General features: G+C 57.2%; 1 protein-coding gene across 1 annotated transcript; it reads right to left on the bottom strand.

Annotated features, from left to right (window-relative positions):
* Window positions 1–407: 407 nt before the first annotated feature.
* CABP7 (calcium binding protein 7) lies at window positions 408–27,888 on the bottom strand. Its single transcript, XM_031948891.1, has 5 exons — window positions 26,893–27,888; window positions 4,868–5,011; window positions 2,020–2,132; window positions 1,444–1,597; window positions 408–1,248 (listed from the first exon to the last, which is right to left on the bottom strand). Exons 1-5 carry the CDS (start codon window positions 26,999–27,001, stop codon window positions 1,121–1,123), a joined length of 648 nt encoding a protein of 215 aa, XP_031804751.1. The 5' UTR covers window positions 27,002–27,888; the 3' UTR covers window positions 408–1,120.

The following is a 27,888-nucleotide window of genomic DNA, read 5'->3' as shown; positions in this document are numbered from 1 at the left end:
AAGGAGAAAGGAGAGGGGATAGCAGAAGTCCCTTCTCCCCCACTGCCTTTGGCTCAGCAGCCCCCACCCCCATTGGACCACCACTTGTCTGGCCCCTGCCTCCTCCTGGGTAGTCTTCGGGTGCCCGGGGCAGCCTGGGGAGCTACACAGGGGAGGACGGGAGAATCTAGTATTGACTATTCCATGACTGGGAGCACGATCGATTGACCCTCTGTGAGTTAAAGTGAAATGAAGACCGATGTTTGCCCTGAACAAATAAATCCCGGATCGACCAACCTGGCTGTGATTCCTCCCTGACCCTCCAGGAGGCTGTAGGCCTGGGTGGGGGGAGCTGCTCAGCTGGAAGCTCAGCCGAGCTCGGGAAGGCTGAAAGGACAGTTGTCTCCTTATCTCTGGGGCTACTGAACCCATATATAAATTCCATCTTTATTGAGATTGAACACCCCCAAACAGACAGGAACAAGGTGATGCTACATACAGGCTAGAGAACCAGCAATCACACCAGGAAACAGACGGAGGGAAGAGGGGAGCAGGGACGAGACAGGGAAGGGGGTGGGTGCAGGCGCGGGGTCCTCTCCCAGAATCCCCCAGCCTCGAGGGCTCGCCCTCTGCCCTGGTGCAAGGAGGAGGGGGCTGGCTTCCGGGCGGCCCCCCACCGTGCACACCTCGGCCCTCCCCGGGGTCCCAGGGGGACCTGGGAGGGGCCGGCTCTCTGTCCCAGGGCCAGGGGCTGCCTCTGGCCCGCATCCCTGGTCCATGCAGGGCCCACGGGTTACGGGGGGAGGGGGAGTATTGCTTCACCGATGGTTTTGGTGTTTTTATCGTAGATAGATAGATACAGAGAGATTATATTGTACGAAGAGTATATCCTATGGCACACAGGGTCGCGTCACTCGGAGTTACACCGGGGAGGGCCCCCATGCACGGACATGCGCCGGGCACCACAGCCATGCACGGGGGCCTCATGCTCCACCGGCCGAGACCCCGGGCAGCCCCCAGCGCTTCTCCCGGGGGGGGGGCGGGGCCCGGGTGCAGCTCGGTGGGGGGTGGGACCCCGGCCGCGGCTCGATGGGGGGCGGGGCGGGGCCGGCGGCCCAGCCTCCCAGCCCCCCGCCGTCAGCTACTTCATGCCGCTGCGCAGGACCTGGTTGGCCGCGATCAGCATGACGCTTATGATGAAGGCAATGGCGAAGGCGCAGATGAGGCTCTTGCGGACGCACGTCTGGCGGATCTGCTGGTTGGAGCAGGCTGGGCCGCGGCGCAAGGGGGGGGGGGGGGGGGGAAGGACAGAACAGGGAAAGTCAGCGGAGTCAGACCCGTGCGGGGCCCTCCTCCTCCCCACCCCCCATCGAGGGCGGGGGTCGCCGGGAGACGCTTCTGGGAGGGGGGCGTGGGAGGGCCGGGGGGCTCCGGGCACTCTGCGGGCCGCCGGCGGGTACTCACTCTCCACATCGACGGGGCACTCCTCGGGCGTGCCCAGGTGGCTCTCCTCCTCCGTCATGATGATGTTTTCGATGTCCTTCATGGAGAGATGCTCGCAGAAGGTGTCGTAGAGCAGCCGCTTCAGCTCATCCACTGTCAGCTTCTGCATGTCACACTGAGGCCCGGCCAAGGGTCAGCGCCACCCCCCCCACCCCCCCACCCCCCGGCCAAGGCCCCGGGCCACCCTCAGGGCCAAAGGGCCCGTCACCGCTCTCCACGTTCCCCGGGGCTGGGCCGTTCGCACACCAGCGTCCCCTCCCGGATGGGGGCCTCCCGACGGAGCCTGGGAAGCCTTGTGGGAGCCAGGCCCCCTTCCCTCCCCGGGGGAGTCTCAGGCCCCCCAGCAGGAGGACGGCTCGGCCTTCTCCAGCCCCTGTTCTGGCCCACGAGGCTCAGAGAGCTGTGGGAACAGGTGCCCTTTTCATGGCCTCTCACGGAGCCATGGTTGCCTCTGACCCCCAGCTTCTGGTCCCCCGGACATTGGGGAGCCTCTGTCCGGTCTCCTCCCGGGCCTAAGGGCAGGGTGGGAGTTCCTACCTTCCAGAACACGGTGTCAAAGTCGGTCCCATGGAACTTCTCAGGGATCCCCGAGGTGGACAGCTTGGGCCCCAGTAAGGTCACAAACTCTTCGAAGTCCACTTGGCCGTCTCCTAAACAGCAGAGAGGGAGTGAGCACCGACTCCAGCTGGGCCCAAGGGGTGGCCGTGAAGGGGGTGGGGACCTCCTTCCTCTAGACCCCAGCATCTACCATCTATAAAATGCTTCTGGCAGCAGATGAGATGTGACTAAAAACTTCCAACGTGTGACCTTGTACCCAGTAGGAGCCCAATGTTTGTTGGATGGACCAATGGACTGACAAATAGATGGATAAATACAGATGATGGGTGAACAAATGAATGGATGGATGAAGAAATAGAGGAAGGGAGGAAGAAGAGGGATCAAGGGAGGTGAGGGGTCAGATATATTGACTTTAGTTTGTCCATCGGGAGGACTCTAGTTTCTTCCTAAGGCCACTATTAGTCTCCCTATATTGCAAACTTTCAAGTGTTGTGTAAGTCAGTCAACAAGCATTTGGGATGCTCTCCCTCTTTATCCCAACCTGGATCAAGCTCCCTACTTCCCTTCAAAGCTCAGCTCAAGTGGCTTCCTCCTGGATGTCTGCCCTGATTCTTACTTTTCCTCCAGGGGGAAGTGTATCTACCTTCAGTATTTCCTCCTGTACACATGGAGGATTGATTTGATTTACTTTTAATACTTCATTCTGAAAAATAGAATGTAAACTCCTTGAAGCCAGGGGAAGGTGCCTTTGTACCCAGATCACCTAGTACAGCGCCTGTAGTTTTGGCGGCTTGAGCTGTTTGAGCCAGGTTTGACTTTTTGTCCCAGTTTGGGGTTTTTGGGAGCAGTTTGCCATTTCTTTCATTTTTACAGATGAGGAAACTGAGCAAACAGGATGAAGGGATTTACCCGGGATCACTCAGTAAATAAGTGTCTGAGGCTGGATTATTTAATCAGGTTTTCCTGACTCGAGGCCAGGTGCTCTATCCACTGAGCAATGTGGGTGCACATAGTGGTGCTTAATAAATGCTTGGGTAGTTGATTGCCACATTCACCATCTTAAAGAGCAAAGCCAGTGTTAGCTCCTGAATTTCCAGGGACATTACCACTGGCTCTTCAATTTAGTACCAGACCTTGGATCTGTTTCCCCAGCTGTAAAACAACAGTTGGGTCGAGATCACGGGGCCAGCTCAGTCCCATGGTCCCCTCCTACCCCTAATGCAGCTGATTGATGTTTCCTCTTTTGAGCACAGAGGGAGAGGTGGCCTGCTGCCCATGGGGCCTGCCTTCCTTCCTTCCTTCCTTCCTTCCTTCCTTCCTTCCTTCCTTCCTTCCCCTCTTCTCCTTCTTCCTTACCTTTCTTTTCTTCCTTCCTTCCTTGTCCTCTTCCCCTTCTTTCTTCCTTCGTTCCCCTCTTCTCCTTCTTCCTTCCTTCCTTCCTTCCTTCCTCTTCTTTCCTTTCTCTTCCTTTCTTTCTTTTTTTCCTTCCTTCCTTCTCCTCTTCCCTTTCTTCCTTCTTTCTTTCCTTCCTTCCCCTATTCTCCTTCCTTCCTTCCTTCCTTCCTTCCTTCCTCCCTCTTTCCTCTCTCCCTCCCTTCCCCCACCCCAGTCTCTGCCTCCAAAGGTCAGCGAGGTGACCATCTTTGACCATCTCACTGCCAGGATGCCAGGGCTGTGGGGGGCACCAGATTGTGGGGGGCACCAGGACCACCGGGGGTGCTGTGTACCTCCCCGGTGCCAGGGGGCTCCTCAGCAAAGGGCAGGGAGGAGGCCGAGTTAATGAGGAGGCCTGTTAACGAGGCCTCGTGGGCCGAGCCGGCCTCCCTGCCGCTTAATCACCATATGCCGCCTTCCCCAGCTGGCTCATGTGTGGGAGCTGGGAGGAGGAAGGACACGGGGAGGGAGGAGATGAGGGGGGAGACTACTGTGTCTGAGCCGAGCCCAAGCCCCCAGAAGACTCTGACCAAGGAGCCTCAGTTTTCTCATCTGTAACAGGGGCGTCCCGGACCCCCCTCCCAGGTCCCCAGTAGCGGCCAGGAGCCCTTCTGGTGGCTCCCGGCAGGCTCCGAGCCCTCAGAGGCCTCCCGAGGCCGAGGTTCCCGAGGGGCAGGAGCAGGAGGGGCCCTTGCCCGGGCAGAGCTGGGCACCGCGAGCTGGCGCCTCTGGCAGGGGCGGAGGAGCGCGGGGACTTCGGGGGTCTCTGGGGCCGCGCCACCGCAAGAAGAAGGGCCCGGTCTCGCCCGGGCCGCGGGCATAGGGCAGGGGCCCGGGGAGGCGCTGAGGCCCGGCCTTGGTCACGGAGGACCCGAGGCGGACCGGGAGAAGAGGGAGATGGGGGCGGCCCCGCCCTGCCCAGCCTTCTCGGAGGAGGCGGCCGGGAAGCACGGGGGAGGGGCCGAGAGGGACGGACACGAAGGGAAGGAGATGGGGAGGAAGAGGAAAGCAGGAAGTGACTGGGCCAGGGCCCCGCAGAAAGGGCTCCCGGCCAGGGGCCGCCGCTCTGCCAACCAGGGAGCAGAGGGACAGAGGGAGGGGGGACAGAGGGCGGGGCCTCAGCTCCGGGACGGGGCCTCTGCTCCAGGGGCGGGGCCTCTGCTCCAGGGGCGGGGCCGCCGCTCTGCCAACCAGGGAGCAGGGGGACAGAGGGAGGGGGACAGAGGGCGGGGCCTCAGCTCCGGGACGGGGCCTCTGCTCCAGGGGCGGGGCCTGTGCTCCCGGGGCGGGGCCGCCGCTCTGCCAACCAGGGAGCAGGGGGACAGAGGGAGGGGGACAGAGGGCGGGGCCTTCGCTCCAGGGGCGGGGCCTAGGCTCCAAGGGCGGGGCTTACCGTCCATGTCCAGCCGCTGGATGATGACCTCCAGCTCCACCTCGTTGGGCATGTAGCCCAGGGAGCGCATGGCAGTGCCCAGCTCCTGCTTGGAGATGAAGCCATTCCCGTCTCTGTCAAACACTTTGAAGGCCTCGCGGATCTCTGTGGGGAGAAGGAGCCCGGCTCGCCCAGGCCCAGAGACCCCTGTCCGGCCCCCTGGGCCTAGAACCCGCTCCTGGCTCCCCGCCGGGATTCGAACTCAGGTCCTGCGCCTCCCCCACCTGCTGATGGGGGCTGCGAGCTGCGGCCGGTCTCCGCTGGCCCCTTTGTGCCCGGCCGGTATTCTGAGCCGGGAGGGGCGGTGAGGGCCGCAGGCACAACCACGGGCGCTTATACAACATCTGAGTTTGTTAAAGCCTGTTACCCACTTCTTCCAGCGGGAGCCGCAGGACAATCCTGGGAAGCAGGCGCTCACTCCCATTTTACAGAGGAAAAACTGAGACTGATGGGGCAGCTGGGGGGCGCAGTGGGGGGAGCACCAGCCCTGGAGTCAGGAGGACCTGAGTGCAAATGTGACCTCAGACACTCAACACTTCCCAGCTGTGGGACCCTGGGCAAGTCACTTAACCCCAACTGCCTCAGCAAGAAAAAAAAAAAAAACTGAGGCTGGGAAAGTGGCCTGCCCAAAGTCATACAGCAAGCCAGCATCCAAGGTCTTCCCGAATACGGACACGGCTCTTTCTACCTACAGGAAGGAAGCCCCCCATCTCTGAAGGGGCCCCTGCAGGGGAGCTCCCCCTCCAGGAAGCCCGCTCTGCTTTGGGACACCTCTCCCAGGGAGGACGTGTTCTTCCTGACTCCGAGCTTTCAGTTGCTTCCACAATCATTCCTACCATTGCTCCTGGGTCTGTCCTCGGGGGCCAACAGGACAAAGCTAATCCCCGTCCCCGGCCATCCGTTCCATCCTCAAAGACGGACGGAGCTCGGGCCCTCCCAGTTAAACCTGCCCGCTCCCCTCAGTTGATCCTCACAAACTCCACCCTCCACCATCTTGCCTGCCATCCACTCTCCAGTACATCCATGGCGTCCATCGTCAGACCCAAGACTCCGGATGACGGCAAATGAGGAAAAGACCCAGTGAGACCCTTACCACTCTAGCTCTGGAGACTTTGCCCTTCCAGATGCAACCAAGTTCACGTTAGATTTTAGTCACTTTGCTGACCCCAAGGAAGTTTGATGTCCACTAAGACCCCAAGACCCTTTTCAGAACAACTGCTGTCAATTTAGGTCTCCCCCATCTTTTATGGTAGAATTGACTTTTTGAACCCAAGTATAAAACTTTACATTTATCCCTACTGAACTCCATCTTATGAGATTCAGCCCAACGATCTAACCCAACAAGGTCCGTTTGGCCCCCGATGGTCACTCAACGTGTTAGCTTTCCTCATTTAGTGTCACATGCAAATCTGACATGTTTGCCATGTCAGTGTTATCCACATCGTTGATTAAGATGCCAAACGTCAAGTTGCCAAACACAGAGCCTCGGGTACTCCGCAGCAGAACTCTTGTCCCATTGACCCTCAACCATTAACAACTACGCTGGACGTTCCATCGTATTCAGTCCAAGGACTCAAGTCAGTGGGATCTGAATTCAACTCTCATCTCTAGCTATATGATCCTGCGCAAGTCATTTTGCTGCTGTCTGCCTCAGTTTCCTCAACTGTAAAATTGAGATAATAACCACAGGGCTACTGTGAGAATAAAATGAGATAATATTTGCAAAGCGCTTTGTAAATCTTAAAGTGTGATGTGAATGCTAATTATTATTATTATTATTATTATTGGTATTAATGATTAGATTCGTGGCTAATCCATACCTGGCCATCCCCCCTACAACAATTGCCATCTAGTCAGTTGCCAGCCAGACTCAAAGGGGCTCTAGCTGATGGGTTTGTTAGAACTCGGGGCCCTCAGGCAGGGCCTTTGAGAATCAGGGTCACTCCCCTCCCCGCTGCCAGGAGATACCAGAGAAAGCCATTCATCCCAAAGCTCGGACACCCAAAGAGCAGGTTCCAAGGGGAATTGTGACAATCTGGTCAACTGCAGTGACTCGACGGGCTTCCAGGCTCTCCCCACATGCTCTCTTCTCTAGCAGGCCCTTGCCTCAGTGTCCCCGAGGATGTAAAGACATTGAGAACGACCCTTCCTTAGGAAGGAAGACCTCCCGGGATGGGGAGCCCACCTTTTCCCAGGGCAGCACTCTCCGCTGCTGGACAGCTCCCGTGGTGAAGAAGGTCACAAACACCCTTCTATCGCTCCCCCTCTGCTCTGGCCACCCACTTACCGGCCATGCTTTGGACGCTTAATGACAGGTGTTGGACAGGATGGTCCAATGGTATTAACCAATACTCTCAATTTGAAAAACTGGACTTAGGATTTCATTGAAACCAGGATCTCCTGTGTGGGGAAACTCCCTCCTTCTATGCAGATAACCACCCTCAGCAACTTAAGATCGTCTTGGAGAACCTCCCAAAGGTACCGAGGGCATGTGACTTGTCCAGGGTCATGCAGCCAGTGTGCCCCAAGTAAGACTCGACCCCGGTCTTCCTGACTTCCACTGTCATATCGCACCTCCATTCTCAGGCCTCACTATATTTTTACAGAGACAGACACTGGGAGCCAGAGCCCGGAGGCTGGAGAGCCACAGGACTCCAGAATATTCTTCTGTTTAAACCCAGACGGAACAAAAACGTCCTTGTGTTTCCAAGCTGATTTTGTCTGTGCCCTTTTTGTTAAGTTTCTTTCCAGTAGGAGAGCCGGGGGCACCTTTGATAGCCTGTAATCCATGCTCGTTTTTACAGATGAGGAAACTGAGGCAAATCTGCTGATGGGCCTTGCCTAGGGTTATGCAGCTAATAAATGTCTGAGTTTGAATTTGAACTCAGGTCTTGGTTCCAAGACCTGCGCTTTGTGCAATATGGCACCACCTGGCAGCCTGGGACCTTAGATGATTTCTAAGGGTTCAGCCCTCTTCTTTAACAGAGAAGGAAACTGAGGCACACAGATGGGAGCAAGTGGCAGGTCCTGGAACCCAGGGCCTCGGCCCCCACTGCACTGCTACGGGCAAGGTTATCGGTGCAGACCCCCTCCCCATTTCAGGGGAAACTGGACCCCGGGGCAGGTGTGGGAAACATCCAGCCAAAGTCACATTCGGGATCACTCAGGTCATTTGGGAAAGGGCAAGACCCCTGGAGGGAGGGGAGGTGTCAGAGGATCCCAGAGTCCCCCTCTGCCTTTGTCCTCCTCGAGTGACCTTAGACCAGTCATTGGACCTCAGTTTCCTCATCTGCCCAGTCAGAGCTTCTGCTTCAAGATCTGCAAGATCCCTTCCAGCTGGCGCCCCACAACAATCTGGTTCCTGGCCAGAGCTCCTTCCACACAAGCAAATGAGTCAAACCTTCCACTACGTGACAGGAGCTCGTGGCTGTCTGAATCACTTCCCCAGGACCATATTGTTCCCCGGCAGAATTTCCACTCCTTGAGAGCAGGGAATGTCTCCCTTCGGTCTCTGAAACCCCGACTCTCAGCACGGGGTCTGGCACACAGTAGGCCCTCAGTCGATTCTGGCTGGCTGACCCCAGCGATTATCTGCTCTATACGTCCCAATATACAGATGGGTCAAATGAGACCCAGAAGGAGAAGTGGCTACGTCTTCCCGTCACCCCTTGCATCAGCTTTGACCTATAGGGATTCGGCCTATAGCAGACTGATCTTCCCAGAGCCCGGTCTGACGGCAGCATCCCCCTACACAGCAAACGCCAGGGGCTCTCTGATGAGTTACAATTCAGGAACACCGACCCCCTTGCTGTTCCTCACACAAACCGCTCCATCTCCCGACGCCGGGCATTTGCCCTGGCCGTACTCCCTGCCAGGACTGCTTTCCTTTCTCACCCCACCTCCCGGCTTCCTTCCAGTCTCAGCTCAGTCCAGATGGTGTGAGATGCCTTTCTTCATCCTTTAATTCTGAGATTCCCTTCCATCCTCCACTCCCCAGAACTCCTTTGTCCATAGCTGTCCTATTTATTGCTCTGCCCCCCCCAGAAGGAACAGTCCAGGGCCTGGCCCAGATCAAGGGGCCAAAATATGCTTCTTGAATGAGCAACTGGAGGGATGATTACTCCACAATGGCCTGGTCTAGGCCCCTCATTAGAGCACGGTGGAGCATTTTCCTGGGGTGCTGACATCCTGGGGGTTCACCTTCAACCCGAGGTCTCCTATGTCTCCCAAATCCCAACCCAGCTGCAGCCTGGTGCCCTTGAGGGTCCCATCCCAGCATGCCCTTCTCCCCCATGCTGGGAGGGTCAGCTGGGCCATAGAAGCAGAGGTCACCCAGTCAGGGCCTTCCTCCCCCTAGAGAGACTGTTCCCACACAGGCCAGGGAGCACTCTTCATCCTACCCCCTCCCCTCCCCCTCAGGTGAATTTGTCCCCTATAAGGAAGGTCAGGGTCTGTGTCAGAGGGAGGCCTGGAACTCCAGCCTCTTGCTTCCTTCTGTGAGATTCTGTTCACTGCCTCACTCTCCCATCCCGTCCTGCCCTCCTCCTTCCCTCCTTTCCCCTTGGGGGTTTTAAGCATTTAGTGAACACCTGATTGCCAGCAGGAGAGCTTTCTGCTCTAGAAACACCGAGCAGGCTCAGGGGCCTGGTGTTCTCCATTGCTGAGGGCTCCTTCATCCCTTTCGCATTCCCTCCATTCTGAACCCAGGAGCCCAAAGGTGAGTAAGGGGGCAATGTGAGGGTGTAGATCGGGGAAAATAAAGGGGGAAGGTCTGAGCAGAGATACCCAGGAACCACAAGCAGATGAGACTTGGAGGCCCGAGTTGGCCCTGCCACAGCAACACCAGCCGATGTTTCACTGAGCCGGCAGCAAAGGCTCGCCATTGCTCTGCTGGTTGGAGCGTTTTAGGATTTGCATCGAAAAAGCACAAGGAGACAGAGGGAAGAGAAAAACTGGTAATTCTAGGAGTTCTAAATTCGAAAATGAGGCTCTCAAGTAAGCAGAAAGAGAAGATGGGGCCATACATTTTCCCCATAAATCCTTTTTGGGAGGGGGTGGAAAAGAATAAAAATGTAAAACTGAGGAACAAGACTAGCTCAAGGGGAGGGAAGGATGGAGGAATATCAGATGAGAAGAGGGGATGAATGAGGGAAGGAGGGCTAGGGGAACAGGGCCACCTTAAACAAAGATTAAGTAATCAAAGGAACATGAAGGTGTGTCCCCGGCAGAGGAGGGAACTTGAACCTGAAAAGCTTTTGCACAGACAACATCAATGCACTAAGCATAAAAAGGAAAGCGTTTGAATGGGGAAAACTTTGTACAATATTTTTTTGATAAGGACTTGGTATCCAGGATATATAAATAATGGATATGGATATAGTACATATGTACACACACATAAACAAACAGATAGTTATGAAATCATTAGATAAATGGTCAAATAATAAATCGTTTTTCTTTCTTTCCCCCCCCTGAGGCAATTGGGGTTGACTTGCCCAGAGTCACATAGCTAGGACACATTAAGAGTCTGTGGCTGCATTTGAACTCAGATCCTCCCGACTTCAGGGCTGGTGCTCTATCCACTCTATCCACTTCTCAAAAGAACCACAGAGTGCTTACAAGCATGTTAAAACATGTTCCAAATCATGAATAATAAGAGAAATGCAAATCAAAACAACCTGGAGGTTTTACCTCACACCCGGTAAATCATCAAAGATCAGCAAAGATGACCAAAAAAAGACAATATTCAAGATTGTGGGAGGACAGGCGCACTAATACATTATCAGTGGAACTGGGAAATGGTACAATCATTTTAAAAAGCTATTCAAATAAAGGGACTGAAATGTCTATACCTTTGGAACCAGAAACTTCATTACTGAGCTTCTACTCCAAGGAAAGCATCGATGAGAAAAAAAAGAGTCCCCATATGCTCCAAAATATTTATAGCTGTACTTTTGGTGAAAGCTACGAATAGGAAACAAAGTAGATGCTCCTGGACTGAGAAATGGCTAAACAAATATGTGAACATAAAAGAGTAAACCTGGGCTATAAGAAATGAGATGTGCGATGAACATGGAATTGCCCAGCGCAAGCAAGACAAACTCATGTAAAGGGAAGTCCACAGAGCTGGGGAAACAGCGTACCCAGGGACTGAAACAATGTAAATAGAAAGAACTGGGACACATTCAAAAAGCAGAAGTGAATGGAACAAAATCCTACTGGATTTATGAAATATTCTCCCCCCCCCCCCCCCACCCATGCACAAGAACTCTAGGAAGGAGAGAGGGGAAGAATTATTCTCCCCATTTCACTAATAAGGAAACTAAGCCTTCTGCTGGGAAATGACTTGCATAAGATCACCTGGCAAAGAAAAATCCGAGGCAGGATTTGAAGTCAGGTTTTATGCCTTAAGACTACTTCCCTTTTTGCCTGCCGTGTGCCTGGCCCTGATGGGCAGGTGAAAGAGATGAAAAGGCATTAGAGGACATACCCCCTTTGTTCAGACAGTCTAGCTGGGGGTGCAAGACTCACATGGGCAAGTGATTTGGTAGAGACAAAGAGAGAGACAGAGATAGAAACATAAAACTAGGTGTAAGGGCTGAAACTCTTGAGTTAATGCTTGGAGGCCAGACAACCGAGCACTTAAGGCTAATTACCGATTGGACAATACTCTATGGGCATATGGTTGGAAAATGGCCCTTCCCACTATCCTGTGCTGGCTCGATAATCGGTGTATACAGAGAATTGTGGGAGGGACTAGGGGGTGGAGTAAGACTAGCCAGGGTCACTTTGGCGGTAGATGAGGAAGAAGGAGGTCGTGGAGATCCTGCATCCATCCAATTCACTTCTCCCCCTAAAGACCAAGAATAAAGACTGAGGACTTTTGCTTATCCTGACTCCAGCTGATCCTGAGGTATCCAGGGGGCTAACTTGGTCTTCACAACTAGGAGGATCATCAATGCTGTTGGGAGCTAAAAACATCTTGACGGGCTAAATCGGACTGAGGAAATGCAGTGGGGAGAGATGAAAAGCCTTACACTTGGACTCAAAAATTCAACGTCCCAGCCGCATTAAACAGGATGGAGATCCAAGGGTTTTAATGGACTGCAGGTTCAAACGATGTCAGAACGCAGGGATGCTCAGTTCCTGCAGGATTGTGTCTGGTCCTGGGTGCTCTAATTAGGGTCATTGAAAAGCCGGGGTGCAACTGGAAGGGCAAATGGCCTCGGGCTGGAGCCAGTGATCCGCTGACCAGACTGGAAGTGTTTAGCCTGGAGAAGAGAAGACTCAGCTCGGGGACTTGCTGAAGGGCCACCTGCTGGGGTCTCAAAGTGGCGAGGCTGCCTCCAGCAGGTTCCCGTCCCAGAGCCGGGGTGCCCGTTTGGTGGTTGTGGGTAACGGGGATGACCCAGACGGCCATGGACCTTGGTGACTCTACAACCCCGAAAGTCTGATTCTGGGATGGGTCACTCCTGCCTTTAGACTTGCCCTAATTTTATCACACCCCTTTGACAGAGGAAACAGTAGAGGTCCATGGAAAGCAACACATCTTCCCACTGTGGCTCATTCCCTTGGTTCTAGAGGCCCGAGTTCCGGTCCTGCTCCAAATCTGTTGTGGGACTTTGTGCCAAGTCCCTTCCTACCTTAGTTTCCTCTTCTGTAAAAAAAAGTGCTGGATTATGGTGGATTATGGTCCTGCAGAAGGGAAGCCCACTGTGGGCAGGGCTCTGCTCTTTGCTTCTCTGTTCCCAGGATCTGGGAATGTCCCCTGGGTGGAACTGAATGCTGTGGGTCCCCTGGAAGTAAGCTCTCTGAGGGCAGGGACAGTCCCACTTTCTGCCTTTGTATCTCCAAGACCCAGCTCAGTGCCTGGCACACAGTAGGTGTTTAATAAATGCTTGTGGATTGGCTTTTTTTAACCTTACCATCTAGATGAATATTCACGTCGAGGTCTACCCTGGCTTGACCACTAACTTTGCCTTGTGACCTCAGGCCTTCCTCATCTACAAAGCAGTTGAATGAGGTGAACACAGAGGTCCTTTCCAGCTTCCTTGCCTAGAACCTGGCCTAGAACTAGACCAGGTACTTCAAGACTAAGTAATCCATAGGTTACTACCTCAGTCTTTTTCTTTTTTTGGCTCAGGCAGTTGGGGTTAAGTGACTTGCCCAGGATCACACAACTAGGGAGTGTTCAGTGTCTGAGACCAGATTTGAACTCGGGTCCTCCTGACTTCAGGACTGCTGCGCTACCCACTGCACCAACCAGCTGCTCCTAAATACCTCAGTCTTAATTAAGACACGGATTCTTATCCATGCATGGCTGAGAGTATGTGATCCCCAAAGTCCCTGCGCCAGAGCCCGTTTGCCTGCATCCGGTGGCTGCAGATACCCAGAGGATGGCTCTCTGCGTCTCTTTGCTGTCCCAGTTGCCCCCTTCCTATTCCTACAGAGGGCAAGCCCCAGAAGAGGGATGAGGCATTACTTGGACACCATTAATCCCCCCATTTTGCAGTTGGGATCACTGAGGCCCAGAGAAGGGAAATGATTTGCCCAGACTGGCTGAGCCATTATTAACAAATGCTCCAGCCAGGGTTCTGTCTGACCCAAGACGCTGCCTCTCGGGTGCCGCTTCCCCCAAAGGGGCACAGACAGTGTCCCTGAAACCCTGTTCCCAGCCAGCCTCCTCCTCCTCTAACCGGAAGCCTTCCCTCTCCTACCCATCATCCAACGGGATGTAATCTCCTTAAGTGGCTCCTTTGGGGGGAGAGGGGCAGCTGGCCCCAGAGAGATGGTCTCCCAGCCTGACAGCTGTCCATAGATCATGTTTCGGAGCCAACTCTGGAGCTCTCAAGGACTGAGCATCCTTCCAAGAGAAGCGTCAGGCCTGGCACAAGAAATACCAAGGGCCCTCCTTCCTTAGAGAGCCAGAGGTTGACTCTTTTCTACAGAGGAGGAAACTGAGGCCCGCTGGCTAAAGGAGCTCTGTGTAAGGGCTCATGGGGAGAGCTCTGAGAATGGGGGGCTGAGCCCGGCGTGACTGGGAGGCTTTGGCTCCTCCCTTCCCTGTCCCGTGCCTCCCGGAAACCAGGCTGGGCGGCCTATTGGCCCGCTCTTATTTCCAAGGCCATCGAGGGGGGTGGGCCAGGAGAGGAGGGGGACAGAAGAGCTGATGTCTGACTTCGGAACTCTCCTCTCTAGGCTCGAAGGGTAGACCCAGAGCCAGCTCTGGCTCACCCCGGGCTTACCATTCCATTGCTATAAATTTCAACAATAATAATCCTCCACAAGCTTTCTGGGAAGAGGTTCCTCTCCCAGGCTGATGCGGCAAGATCTTTCCTGTAACCCCTGCAGTGCTGGGGCCAGAGTGGGGAGGGCCCGTCCTTCACCATTCCTTCATCCTATCCCTGGCCCAGGCCATTTCTGAATTGAGGCTGACTGACCCCGGGGCAAGATGTGCCCCCTCAGGCCTCAGAATGCTCCCAAGCCAAACAGCAGAAGACAAGATTTTCAAGCACTTTCCTTCCCCCACCCCTACCCTCAGGGGGAGGCACCCCAAGACCTAGGGTGCTAGAGGATGCCTAAGTGCCCAAGACGTATTGTCAGGAAACCCCGGGACTCCTAGCTCTTCTCTTTGAGCCCCAGGGTCCTCAAGCCTAGGAGGTGAATAATCTTATGTCCTGGAGCCTTAAATTTAAAGTTGGACAAGAACAGGAGCTGACAGGGATGGGAGCTGATGGTGACCGGGAGCTGACAGGGATGGGAGCTGATGGTGACTAGGAGCTGACAGGGATGGGAGCTGACGGTGACCGGGAGCTGACAGGGATGGGAGCTGACGGTGACCGGGAGCTGACAGGGATGGGAGCTGACGGTGACCGGGAGCTGACAGGGATGGGAGCTGACGGTGACCGGGAGCTGACAGGGATGGGAGCTGACGGTGACCGGGAGCTGACAGGGATGGAAGCTGATGGTGACTGGGAGCTGACAAGGATGGGAGCTGACAATGACCAGGAGCTGACGGTGACAAAGCTGACAGGGAAGGGAGCTGATAGTGACCGGGAGCTGACAGGGATGAGAGCTAACGGTGACTCGGAGCTGAAGGATGGAGTGATGGTGACGGGCTGATAGGGATGGGACCGTGAGTACGGAGCTGGACAGGATGGGAGCTGACGGTGACCGGAGCTGACAGGGATGGGAGCTGACGGTGACTGGAGCTGACTAGGATGGGAGCTGACGGTGACGGAGCTGACAGGGATGGAGCTTGACGGTGACTGGGAGCTGGATAGGGATGGAGCTGACGTGACGGGAGCTGACAGGGATGGGAGCTGACGGTGACCGAGCTGACAGGGATGGGAGCTGACGGTGACTGGAGCTGACAGGATGGGGAGCTGACGGTGACCGGCGAGGGATGGGAGCTGCGGACTGGAGGGATAGGGGAGCTGACGGTGACCGGGAGCTGACAGGGATGGGAGCTGACGGTGACCGGGAGCTGACAGGGATGGGAGCTGACGGTGACCGGGAGCTGACAGGGATGGGAGCTGACGGTGACCGGGAGCTGACAGGGATGGAAGCTGATGGTGACCGGGAGCTGACAGGGATGGAAGCTGATGGTGACTGGGAGCTGACAAGGATGGGAGCTGACAATGACCAGGAGCTGACGGTGACAAAGCTGACAGGGAAGGGAGCTGATAGTGACCGGGAGCTGACAGGGATGAGAGCTAACGGTGACCAGGAGTTGGTGGGATGTCACCATGGCCTAGTCCAAGGCTCCTGGGAGGGACTTGCCCCACAAAACTCTGCTCTCCAGATACCAGACACTTGACCTTTAGATAATCATTCACTTCATTAACTTCATCCATCCATGGATGGATTTTTCTTTTCAAATACACACCTGGCCCCTGAAGCAGAATGTAAGGTCTTTGTCAATTAAACTGAATTTGGCTCTTGACAACTTAGAGGAATTATAGAGGGTCAGAGCCCTGGAGCTGGAAGAGGGTCCCAGAGACCATCGAGTCCAAACCTCTCGCTGGACATAGGAGGAAACTGAGGTCCAGGGTGTGGAAGGCACTGGCTCAAGGACACCCAGGCAGGAAGGTTGGAATTCAGATTCTGTGATTCCCCCACTCTAGGCTTTCCTACCTCTGGAACAGGTAGGTCAGCTTGGCTGTGGGTCCTACACCCCTCTAGGCATTTACAAGTACTCTCCCCCCAAAAAAGGCTTAGACTGAGGTTTCTAGAACAAGAGCAGGAAGAGACCTAAGAAGCCATAGAATCCACTCTCTTTGTACAGATGAGGAAACTGAGGTACGCAGAGAAGGCAAGGTACTTGCCAAGGTCACACAACAGATTTGAATCCAGATCCTTGTTTTGTCCACTGCACCAGCCCAAAGCTGCAGGAATGGGATGATATCTTTGCGTGACCTCATATTCTAAACCAACCTTCTGTCCTAACTGGAGGCCATTTTTTCTGACCAGTGTCGGTGGACTCTAGAGATAGCTAAGTGGCTCAGTAGGTAGAGGGCTGGACCTGGAAGCAGGAAAACCTGAGTTCAAATTGTGCTTACTCTGTGTAAATCTTGGAAGTCATTTCATCTCTCTCCGCCTCAGTTTCCACTACTGTAAAATAAGAATAATAGTACAAAACTCACAAGTGAGATAACACATGTGAAGTCTTAGATAAGTCATTTTACCTCTTTCTGCCTCAGTTTCCATAACTGCAAAATGGGAATAATAATAGTGCAAAACTCACAGACTTGTAAAGATTAAGTGAAATAACACATGTGAAGGCTTGGACAAGTCATTTTATCTCTTTCTGCCTCAGTTTCCAAAACTGCACAATGGGAATAATAATAGCATGTAACTCACAGACTTGTGAAGAATAAATGAGATAACACATGTGAAGTGCTTTGCTAAAACTTTAAAGCAACCACAAGGGATAAGCTAAAGAAGTCTAGACCTTGAGTCTTGGTTCCAACTTCACTGCTGTTTGCTGTGTGATCCTGGGAAAGGCATTTAATGTCACTGGACCGCAGTTTCTCCTTTCACAAAGGATTATGGGTTCATGGATTTACCGCTGGATGAGACCCTGGAGCTCGTCTCGTCAAATCGCCTCATTTTACAAAATAGGAAATTGAGGCTGAAACAAGATGATTTGACACATGTGGGGTCACAGGGAGGCAGTGACAGTGGTAGGATTAGAACTCAGATCCTCTCACCACAAACCCAGAGCCCTTTCCAACCCTTCATAATATCTAGCAGCCACAATGGGTAAGGGAGGGTGGGTGGGACCAGGTTCCTTCTCCTCTTAACACCTAAACAGTCTCCCCGACAGTCTGGGCTCAGAACCCCAGAAGGAATTCTATCTAGTCCATGTGGCCTAGATTGGATTCTGACTTTCCCCAGGGCCGATTTCCACCCTTTTGTCTTCCTGTAGTGAACCCTGACCTCTTGCCTGAAAGACAAATGTCCCCTCTCATGTCACCGATGATTTGTGTGAGTGTGTGTATGTGTGTATATGTGTGTGTGTGTGTGTGTGTGTGTGTGTGTGTGTGTGTGTGTTTCAGCAACTATTACTATCTTGGGTAGGCAAGCTCGGGAATTCAGCTTTCTAGTCTGGGAGACCCGGTGTTGTAATACACCTGTTACCGTGTCCAAGGGCAGAAGATCTGGGTTCAAATTGAGAGTCTGGAGAAACCCCTTTCCCTCCTTGGGCTTCACTTTCCTCCTCTATTTCCAGCTTCCCCTGCCCCCATTTTACAAAGCAGGAAACTTGGATCCATTGAGGCCCAGTTAAGTCAATGAGCACTTGCCCAAGGTTACATAAGCTAATGTGTCGGAGTCAGGATCTGAACCCAGGGCACTGTGTAAATCTTGGACAAGTCAGCTCACTTCTCTCTGCCTCAGTTTCCACAACTGCAAAATGGGAATAATAATAGTGCGACTGCAGCCCTGGCTCCTGAGCCAAGCTCTGTAACAGACGTGGAGTCAGAAGACCTGGGTTCAGATCTGGTACTGTCTCTAAGGTCCCTTCTAGCTATGTTTATCCTCTGACCTCTGATCTTCTGACATCAGCTTTGGCTTAGCCAGAGGAGAGACAGATGAACTCAGAGGCCCTAGACTGGGACCCCAGAACTGCCCTTGCTCCCTATTTGATTTCTTCACTTCTCCAGCAAACTCAAGTTTTAGTTATGCTTCAGCTGTGTCTGACTCTCTGTTTGTCCCCATTTGAGGTTTTCTTAGCAGAAACACTGGAGCAGTTTGCCATTTTCTCCTCCAGCTCATTTTACAGATGAGGAAACTGAGGCAGGCTGCGTGAAGGGACTTGTTTAGGGATACACAGCTAGTGGTTTACCATTTCCTTCTCCAACTCATTTTACAGATGAGGAAACTGAGGCAGGCTGGGTGAATTCAATTGCCCAGGGTTCGAACTCCCAAAGGTGAGGCTTCCTGACCCCAAGCCCGGCGCTCCCTTCGCTGCGCCATCTCGTTGCCCCGGCTTGTCCATCCGTGAAAGAAGAGGATGATGTGGCTCCTTCTAGCCATAAAATCCCATGGTCCTGAGTCATCCTCAGCTGCTGGTGCCTCCCGCCTTGTGCTTCATCAAGAGTCCAGGAAGGAGCGAAATTAGGGTCTGAGAAAGGCCCTGAGAAGGAGGAGGAAGCTGGGCCTGAATGGGCCTCGGGGAAGGAGGCGGCGACTCGAGAGACCTCTCAGCTCTGGAATGGGCTCCGGGCTGGAAGGGTTCTCAAGGACTCCCCCAGATTCTACAAAGTCCCAGCTCAGCTTTATGTGGGAGGGGACCCTCCCTCTACCACCTTCTGATTCTCCCAGCTACCCCTACAGCTCCAGGGAGTTCATCTAGGCGCGAATGCCATGCGAACCCCCAGGCCTCGGGGCAGGCTCCGGTCCAATTTTCTGTCCCTGCTGCAGGAGCACTGGGGCCTTCTTGTCCTCAGAAGCCCAATGAGTCTGGCTCGTCCCAGTGGTTGGGAGCAGGGGCTTGGGGTGCCCTTGTATGTCAGGGCTCAGGATCCTGGCAGAGAGGAGGGTGGGGAGGAATCCCCCAGCCACTCCTAGCCGTGACCTCGGGAGACGCTGCTCCAGAGCCCCCCAGCTTTCCGCCGCTCCCTGGGGAGTCCCTCAGGAGAAGGCAGAGTGGGGGATCCCTGTCAGCCGGGACCGAGCTTCTCTACCTCTGTCCCCGGGGGCCGAGGGTGAGACCGCTCCCTGGGCGTCCTGGGATAAGAGAGACACCCTCCCCCCTGGCCACAGGAGACCCCCGGGAGCCTGTGTGTGTGTGCAAGTGTGAGTGTGCGAGAGTGAGTGTGAGTGAGGATGGGAGTTTTGGGGATGGGAAGGGTCCCTTGGAGATGCTAGCACATCTGCCTCATCCCCTGGAAATCCCTCAGACCCGGGCGGCTCGCTCCCCAGCAGCCCAGGCCGTCCCAAGGCCCTGCCCTCTGTCTCTGCCTCTGTCTGGCCTCTGCTTCTCTTTCTCAGGAATTGGAACACACATACACACACACACACACTCACACACACACTTACACAATCACACACAACTACACACTCACACATACTTATACAACCACACACACTCACCCACACACTTACACAATCACTCACACACAATCACACACAACCACATACACTCACACACACTTACACAACCACACACTCACAATCACACACACTTACACAATCATACACTCACAACCACACACTCACACTTACACAATCATACACTCACACACACTTACACAATCACACACAACTACACACACAACCACACATTCACACTCACACACACTTACACAATCATACACTCACAACCACACACACTTACACAATCACACAAACTCACAACCACACACTCACACATTTATACAATCACACACACTCACAACCACACACACTTACACAATCATACACTCACAATCACACACAATCATATACACTTACACAATCACACAAACTCACAACCACACACTCACACTTACACAATCATACACTCTCACACACACATATACACAAACACACATATGTCCTACATGCTCATCATGGACAACAGCTCTGGACCAGGAGTCCCTCTGGATCCTGGAGCCAGTTGGGACCCTGGGCCAGACCCTCGTCTGCTCATCTGTCACATGGGGAGGCTGGGCCCCTGTCTGGAGCCCCAAGGGGAGGGGGAGGGACTCCCACCCTTCTCCCGGCCCCAGGTTTCCACGAAAGCCCAGCTTCCCCAGAAGTCCCTGGGGACGGAAGGCTGCTGAGTGTCTTGGCATTCGGAGAAGGGCCTGGCCCCAAGCACCAGACTGGCAAGGCTGGCTTGCTGACCGGACACCAAAGGGCGGGCCTGCTCCTTGGGCCTTGAAGCCGCTGGCCGCACCCCCGGGCCTGACCCTTTGGTTTTCTCTGGGGGAGAAGGGCGGGGACCCTCCCTCAGATCACCCAGAGAGAGAGGGCCGGAGCTTGCACCGCCGCCAGGGGCTGCCCAGTCCCAGACTGAGCCCTTGGCAGGGCCGGATCCTCGGGCCTCTCTGCCTCCTGCTGGGCCAGGCTCAGAGGGTAGCAGTGGTTCACCTTGCTGGCCGGCCCTGGCTTGGAAGGGAAAGGAGGGAAGAACAAGAAGGGAGGACAGGGGACACTGAGGGACAAGCTGGGAGGACTCCACCCCTGACGCAGCCTCCCGGCCACGGCCTCCTTCCTCTCCTGCCCACCTCCATTGGAACCCCAGCTCGGCCCTAATTTGAAGCCTTGGCCTGTATTTTTCACCATCAATCTGGTGTCTCTCCCCCCATGTCCCCTTCCCCTCTCCCCCACCCTTCTGCCCCCAGCAGTTAGCCCGGCTGCTCGATTTCTGCTCTCTTGTCTGCTATCCATCCCAGCTGGCCCCCCTGGGAGTTCTCTGGGGCTCCTCCCGGACGACTCCCGGGTCAGGTGCAGCTCATTTGCCCTGCCTGCCTTCCTGCTGTCTGGGTCGAGAGGCCCCTCAGGGCCCCTCTGTCTGTCTTTCTCAGGGCTCCGGGATTCTGGGTAAGGACCGGTCTAATCTCCCAACGTGGAGGAGCCGGAGTGAGGACTGTGGGTGGGGACGACATTACCCCCAGCCCGGCAGTGTCTCAGAAACCCCAAGTCCTAGCAGGCCCCTCCTGGCCCTACGTGGGCTTTCCCCCAAGCTCTAAGGAGCATGAGTCCCCCCCCCCTCCCCCTCAGGTGGGGGCAGGCTGGTATAAAGAACGAGTTTGAAGTAGGAGCCTGAGGACCCAGGTTCTCAGCTACCATTTACATAGTATGTGTGTGACCTTGGAAAAGTGTCTTCCCTGTCTCGGGGGTCTCAGTGCTCATCCCTGCCAAGGCGAGGGGGCTCTGTGTGACGGAGGGAGGGGCAGGGCACCGGACAAGAGCTGGGGGCCTGAGCTGAATCCTGCTTCCGCCTCTGGCCAATGGAACAGCCCATCTCGGGCCTGCCTCCTCACTATAGAATGAGAAACTCGAACAAAACAACCTCCCCTGCTCATTACGGCTCTAAATAAACAATCCACTCCCCCTCCATCCCCATTTCCCTCTGCCTCAGTTTCTTCAACTTCTTCCCTATAAATTGAGTGGATTGAGGAGGGTTAAAGGTTCCATAGGAGAACCAGCATATTCTGTCCCCCCCAGCCCACCTCAAATCTCTCATCCGGACTTGGGGAATGGCTGACGTCCCAGTCCCCAGCCTCCCCCAGCCTCCTCCACCATCCCCCTAGACATAGTTTTGAACTGGGAGCTCACTACGCTCTAGGACCCCTCCCTCGACCTTCAGGATAAAAGAAAAGTTCCTGAACTTACCATTCAAGGCCCTGAATGATTTGGCCCTAACCCACATCTGGAATCTGGCTTCCCACAAGTCACCAGGTTGAACTCTAACTCTTAAAATCCAGTCAACCCGCTCCCCCGCCCAGACATGGGCACCTTTCACCCCCAAGCTTTTGGCCCACATCACAAGCCACTGTAGAATCCTCCCCTCCCCCTGCCGAGATCCAAAGCCTTTGGTCCTCCTAGGCCCGGGAGGACCTCTCCTCTGGAAGCCTTCGATGCCCCGGCATGGTCCCCGGGGCCGAATCTGCCAAAGCACCCGCCATGCCCTCGCTGACTCTTCCTGCCCGGGGACTCTAGGGAAGTCACTTTTATTTGTCCAAAATTGGTGAAATGATGATGTTGGGGGAGGGGGCGGGCCATGCGATTGCTCTTACCTCCTACCTCAAAGTGATTATGGGAAAATCTCACCTTTAAAGGACAATAAAAATGAAAGATGGCAGAAGGCCTTAAAGAATCCCAGAGGGTGAGAGCTGGGAGGGAGCTTAGAACAGGGGGAGTCAGGGCTGGGAGGGAGCTTAGAACAGGGGATGTCAGAGCTGGGAAGAATTGTAGAGCACAGAATGTCAGGGTTGGGAAGGGCGATAGAACAGGGGATGGCAGAGAGGATTGGGAGAATCTTAGAGAATATAACTGTCAGACTTGAAGGGGGCTTTAGAAACATCTAGTTTAACCTTCACATTTTAAGATGGGGAGACAGCCCCAGAGAAGAAGGGAAGGCCCCCTGGCCTAGGGCACCGAGCCAGCCCCCAGCCCAGCCAGGACCCAGAGCAGCCCCCTCTGCAGCTGGCAGGTGGGGCGAGCTTCTCCCAAGATCCAAGCTGGAAGAGATCCCAGAAGGCTGCCCGGCTCTCACCTCCACCCCTCCCCAATTGTTCTGCAGGAAAAGCAAATGAGCCCCAATGACGGGTCTCAGGACCCTCAGGTGAGAGGAGGCAGGCCCTCAGTTCTGAGTCACTCCTGTAAAAGGGCTGGCCCTCTCTACCACACCCGGCATTAAGGAAACCTTTAAGGAGTCTTGAGCTCCAGATTGGGGGGGGGGTGCAGAGGGAACAGGAAGGGGTTCCTTCCTCTCCCAGCCGAGCCAGGCCTTCTTCTGATCCCCAACCCCCACACTCCTTCCCAGTGTAGGAAGCCCATTAGAGACTAGAATAAGGCCCTTTCTGCCGAGTCAGGGTCTTTGAAGGTGGGGGCAGCAACTGGGGGCTAGAAAGGCGATTCCCTTTAGGGGGAGTTGACTGACACAGGGAAGGCAGGAGGGTTTTGTGGGAAGTCACCTCGTCCTTCCACGGCTCCCGAGGGACAGAAGGGTTATAAAGTGCGTGGAGATCTGCAGTGGATGACAAGAGCCCGGAGGCCCACATCTCTGGGGGCCCCTGGGCCATTTTGGAGATTCCTCCTTCCCACTGTGGCCTCCAGAAGCTTCCCACCTGCTCCACCTGGCCCGGCCCTGCCCTTCAGATGCCCCAGACACCTTTGCTTTCGCTTCTGAGTGGAGAAGGAGGGGGGAACAAATGGAGCAAATAAATTTGGTTTGGCCGCTGACTAATACGGTTTTGGTCTCTTGCCAGTGAGTCTAGAGAGGGACAGAGCCCCCCTCTGCAGCTACTGAGTCTGGGGAAGGAGGGGCACGGGGCCCCTTTCCTTCCCAGAGTCCCTAGCCCCAGGGCCTGTGGGGACCTGCACCCCTTCCTTCGCCCCTCTGCAAAGCGCCTGCCTGCAGCCCATCCCTGCCTCTCTTCTCCTTCTATGGAGGCTGAGGACTGGAAAACTCCCACATCCCCAGCCAAGGCTCCTGCCTTTGGAATGGGAGAATGGGAAAGCAAGGAAGGAGCCTCCCGTCTCCCATCCTGGAAAGAGGCAGGAGGAAGCCAGAAGAGGCCCGTGGGCCGGAGCCGGGGGGCCGTCTTCCTATCGTCCGCTGGCAAAAACCGAGCTTTGAGAATTGCCCAGGCCAGCTTCAGGAGGGGAGCGGAGGGCGGAGGTGTGGGAGATACGGGAAGGGAGGGAGAACGGGAGGGGACCCCTCCTCGGGAGCCAGGGCTACTGGAGAGAGCAAAGGCAGACGGGAAGGGTCCTTTCTGCTGCCAGTGGCAGAAATATTGCCAGTGCTGGGGACTGCCAGGCTGGCAAAGAAAACAGAGAAGGGGGGTAGCAGAGGGGATGGGAGAGGAGGGGAGGGGAGAGGGGGGGAAGGTGGGGCATGGAAGAATCAGGCAAAGGACAATGGACAGGAAGGGGAAGTTCCCATTTGCTTTCTCCCAGAGCATCCCTGCTCTTTGACCTTTCTCCTCCCCCTTCTAATCCCTGCACCATCATTTTCTCCTAAAACCAGCCCAGGCTCCCACCCCGTCCATCCCCTGCTCCCTGTCCCTGGCCGAGTGCTCAGCTACCCCACTCCCCTGTGCTGTCTCTCAAACCAGCTTAGAAGGGCTTCGGGTTCTGTTTGGGATCTGGTGTGGCTCCTCACTCAGCCTCAGGGCAAGGGGAGGGAACCCGAAAGAGGCTGGAAAGGACTAAAACAGGGGATCCCTTGGTGGAGGTGGGAGGGAGAGTGGAAAGAACCCTCCTTTGGGCTCAGAGGTCTTGGGGCCGAACCCTCTCTCTGCTGCTCACTCCCATCGGCCTTTTCTCTGGCTGGAGGTACTGAGGTACATCCCCTTCCCACCCACAAGTCCTCCATCGCTATCTTGATGCGCCACCCGACAACCCCCAAATGTCCTTTCCCTTTGCCTCCCAAGGCCTTGTGGGGGGTGAGGGCGCGCCAGGGCTGGCCGGAGCCACGACGGGGACCCTCCGCCTTGCCCCCCACTGGTGCCGACTCCAGTTGTGCGAGCGGTTCTGGTGCAGCCAAGGACAGAAGGCATATCCGTCCAGCCTCCTACTTTCCCCAGCTTCCCCTGCCCCCAAAGAGCCTGGATGGAGTTATCATCACCAGCACCCCCAGTCTCCCAGCTGTTCAGAACATACGCAGATCCGAGCCCGGCCAGCTGCAGCTTGCACCCCCTCTGCAGCAGGAGCTCCCCTCTCCTCTGCCATCCCCTGAGGACATGGGACTCACTGCTCTGGGTCACTCCCCCGGCCCCCCCGAATCTGGACGGTCACTGCATCCTTCTCGTGATCTCCAAGCACCTGACCAAGCCCTTCTGGTGGCCCCGTGCTTGTCTTTCCCAGGGAAAGGGGTCAAGGGACTGCCTGCGAGTCCTGCTGGTCAGAGGGCCCACCGGAGGAGCAGGCGCTGTCCAGGGTAGTTTTCCTGGGCTTCTGAGCGGGCTCAGATGCAGGATGCCTTAAGGGGGAGCTGCTCAGGGCTCTCCCGTGGTCTCTCCTGCCCCCCCTGGCCTCTGCCTCCCCTGCAGCTTGGCACAGCCCGCTGCCCACCCTGCCAGCTCCCTCCACCTGGCCACTTCCCGAGGCAGCCCGGGAGAAAGGGCACTGCAGAGGGCTGGGGGGGGGGGGGGAGCAGGCCGGCCAGCCCCGGGCTCCGGGGCCCCACTCCCCGGCCTGTGCCCCGGCCAGAGCAACAGCTAGGGCGTCCAGAGGCCAGGCCGTGCGGCCCAGGGAGAGGCGGGGAGGCGGCGGGGTGGGCCAGGCCCTGCTCTAGCACTGCAGTGCTCTGTGGGCGCCTTCTCCTGTTCAGGCCGGCCGCTGGAGTCTGGGACAGGCAGCTCCCCGGCGCCCTCCCAGCCCGGGAAGGGGGGTCCCCGGTCCCGAGAAGCCAAGGCTGGCCGGGGCGGCCTGGGCAGTGGGAGAGGGAAAGTTGGGCTCAGCTGCCACCTGGTGCCCCCGGGAGGGGTGAGGACGCTTGAAGGCTGAGGGGAGAGCAGACAGGCTGCCATCCCAGAGGGACCCGGTGTCTGGGGACCAGTGAAAGGGGCAACCTTAGGGATGGGGAGCCAGGAGACTTCAGGGGGAGGGAGGGAGGGCTGAGGCACCAGCTCGGATCATGGGCTGCGCCTGCCGGGAGGACCCTCAGAGGGTGAGGGGGGGGGCCGGGCCAGGCGGCCAGAAGGGTCGCTGGGCACTTAGCTGCCGTCACCCCACCCCCACCCCATCCACTTGTTGTGTCGCTCCCAGGGAGCGGCTCTGCCCTCACCGGGAGGGGGCCGGACCCCAGTGGGCCCGGGGGAGGGGGCTCCCTCTGCGGGAGCGTGCCCGGAGACGGGGGAGGGCCCGGCGGCCATCTCTGTCCCCCCCTCCCCTCCTCTCCCAGCCCAAACAGATTGGATTTTGAAAGCGACACGTCTGGAATGACAATTTCAGTGGAGAAGCAGCCAAGCTACGCTAGAAGCCGCGAGGGTGATGGGGGGGGGGGTCGGAGCCGGGAGCCCACCCGCCGCGCAGGTTCCCCGGCCCCGCATTCCCCGGGGCCGGGGGCTTTCCCCCAACCCTGGGCCCCGCCCCCTGGCCGGGCCGCAGCCGCCCTCGCCCATTTCCGCACTGTCACCGTGGGAGCGCTGACCCCCACGACCCCGTCCCCTCCCGCGGGGGGTGAGCGCCGTCGCTACGGAGGGGGCGGGGGCGGCCAGGGGAGGAGGGGGGAGGGGGTCAGCAAGTTTTCCGAGCTGGTGCCCGCAACGTGGAGGGGGGGGGGTCTCCTCGGCTACTTCTGCCTAACGCTTCGGGTCCTCCCCTCCCCGTGGGACCCAGAGGAGGGGGTTGGGGAAGTTCCCCCCTCCCCCTGCCCATCTCCAGTCGTCTGAAACCCCCGCTCGAGCCCCGTGACGGGGGTGGGGGGTGGGAGGAACGAGCAGGGAAGGCTGTACCGCTCTCACTTCTGGTCCCTGTCCCCCTACCCCCGGTGAAATCAATTCCTTCTCATCTCCCTCTTACCGCCCCCCCCCCCCCCCCGCCCGGTCTTGGGACTGGGGTCTGGGCTCCGGGTTCGGGTCCTCTCCCTTTGGAACCAGCCCCAACTTCCTCCCACTCGCCCCGCAGCTCGGTCCCACCTGTCTCCCTGCATCTCCCTGCACCTGCAGCCCCTCCCCCCACTGGTCACCCGGGGAGGGGGGCGCGGGTCCCCGGAGCCCCCCCCCCGCCCCCCCCAGCGAGCGGCGGCGGCGGCGGCGGCGGCGGTTCCAAGTGACTCGGCCACGGGCAAACAGGTAGGGGGCTCGGGGCCCCGCACTCACCCTCCAGCTCGTCCTCGGGGATCTCCACGGGCCGCTGCTCGGACAGGATGTTGGGCACGGTGTAGATGCCCCGGTACATCAACGCCGCGGTCACCGGGTGGAACGGCATCTTGGGGACTCCTGCGCCGAGCGCAAACTTTAATCCCGAATCGCATGGACTGCGCGGGCCGGGCCACCCCCCGGAGGGCAGCGGCGGCAGCAGGGGCAGGGGCAGGGGCGGCCGCGGCCGCTCGCGCTCCCTCGGAGCCCGCCGGGCCCGGGGGCCGCGCAGGGAGGGGGTCCGAGCCCGGGGCGCGAGCAGTCCGCCCGCCCGCCTTGCCGCCCGCCCAGAGACAGGGACAGCTCGCTCAGCGGCGGCCGCGGCCGCGCCTCGGGCTCAGGCTGCTCGGGCTCTGGGCTCTGGGCTCCGCTTCCACCCCTCCCCTCCCCTCCCCCCGCTCCCCCCCGCGCTCAGGGGCTGGGGGAAGGGGGAGGGGAAGGGGGAGAAGAGGGCGGGAGGGAGGGACAGCCGCGGCCCGCGGTGGCGGCTGCCTACTGCCCGCTTGAGCCCCGCGCCCCTGGGCGCCGGGCCATTCCCGCCCCCGCCCGCCTCCGCCTCCGCCTCCTGCGCGCCTCCGCCCGCTCTCTAGCCAGGGCACTCAGCCTCTTCCCCAGGGCCGCCGGCGGCTGGCTGCTCAAAGGCGCCCGCTGCCCCGAGCTCGGGGGGCCCCGAAGCCCCGGCCCCAGGGCCGCATGGCGCCCGCCGGGGGGGGGGCGGCTGGCCCCCGAGCCGCGGCCGCCGACCCCCTGGCGGCCCCAAGTTTCCCCGGCCCCCCTCGGCGCCCTCCGGGCCGGTGCGCTGCGGTGCGGCGCGGCGTGGTGCGGTGCGCCCGGCTGGCTGACTGGCTGGCTCGCGAGCCGGCTCCCTCCGGCCCAGCTCGGGCGCTCGCCCTCCTCCCTCCCCGCCGTCGCTCTCGCTCTCGGGGCGTCCTCCCTCCCAGCCTCTGGTTGTGTGTG

The sequence above is a fragment of the Sarcophilus harrisii genome, chromosome 1 (assembly GCF_902635505.1).
Source record: "Sarcophilus harrisii chromosome 1, mSarHar1.11, whole genome shotgun sequence".
Taxonomy (NCBI): Eukaryota; Metazoa; Chordata; class Mammalia; order Dasyuromorphia; family Dasyuridae; genus Sarcophilus; species Sarcophilus harrisii.
Note: the sequence above shows the minus strand (reverse complement) of the source record. Positions and strands in the feature narration are given on the sequence as shown.

What these genes read in the sequence shown, in the direction of transcription:
- CABP7 (XM_031948891.1), bottom strand. Translation starts at nt 27,001, where the DNA reads ATGCCGTTCCACCCGGTGACCGCGGCGTTGATGTACCGGGGCATCTAC. An exon ending in CCCCGAGGACGAGCTGGAGG is followed by an intron (nt 5,012 to 26,892) that starts GTGAGTGCGGGG and finishes TTCTCCCCACAG; the next exon opens with AGATCCGCGAGGCCTTCAAA. An exon ending in TTGACACCGTGTTCTGGAAG is followed by an intron (nt 1,598 to 2,019) that starts GTAGGAACTCCC and finishes GCCGGGCCTCAG; the next exon opens with TGTGACATGCAGAAGCTGAC.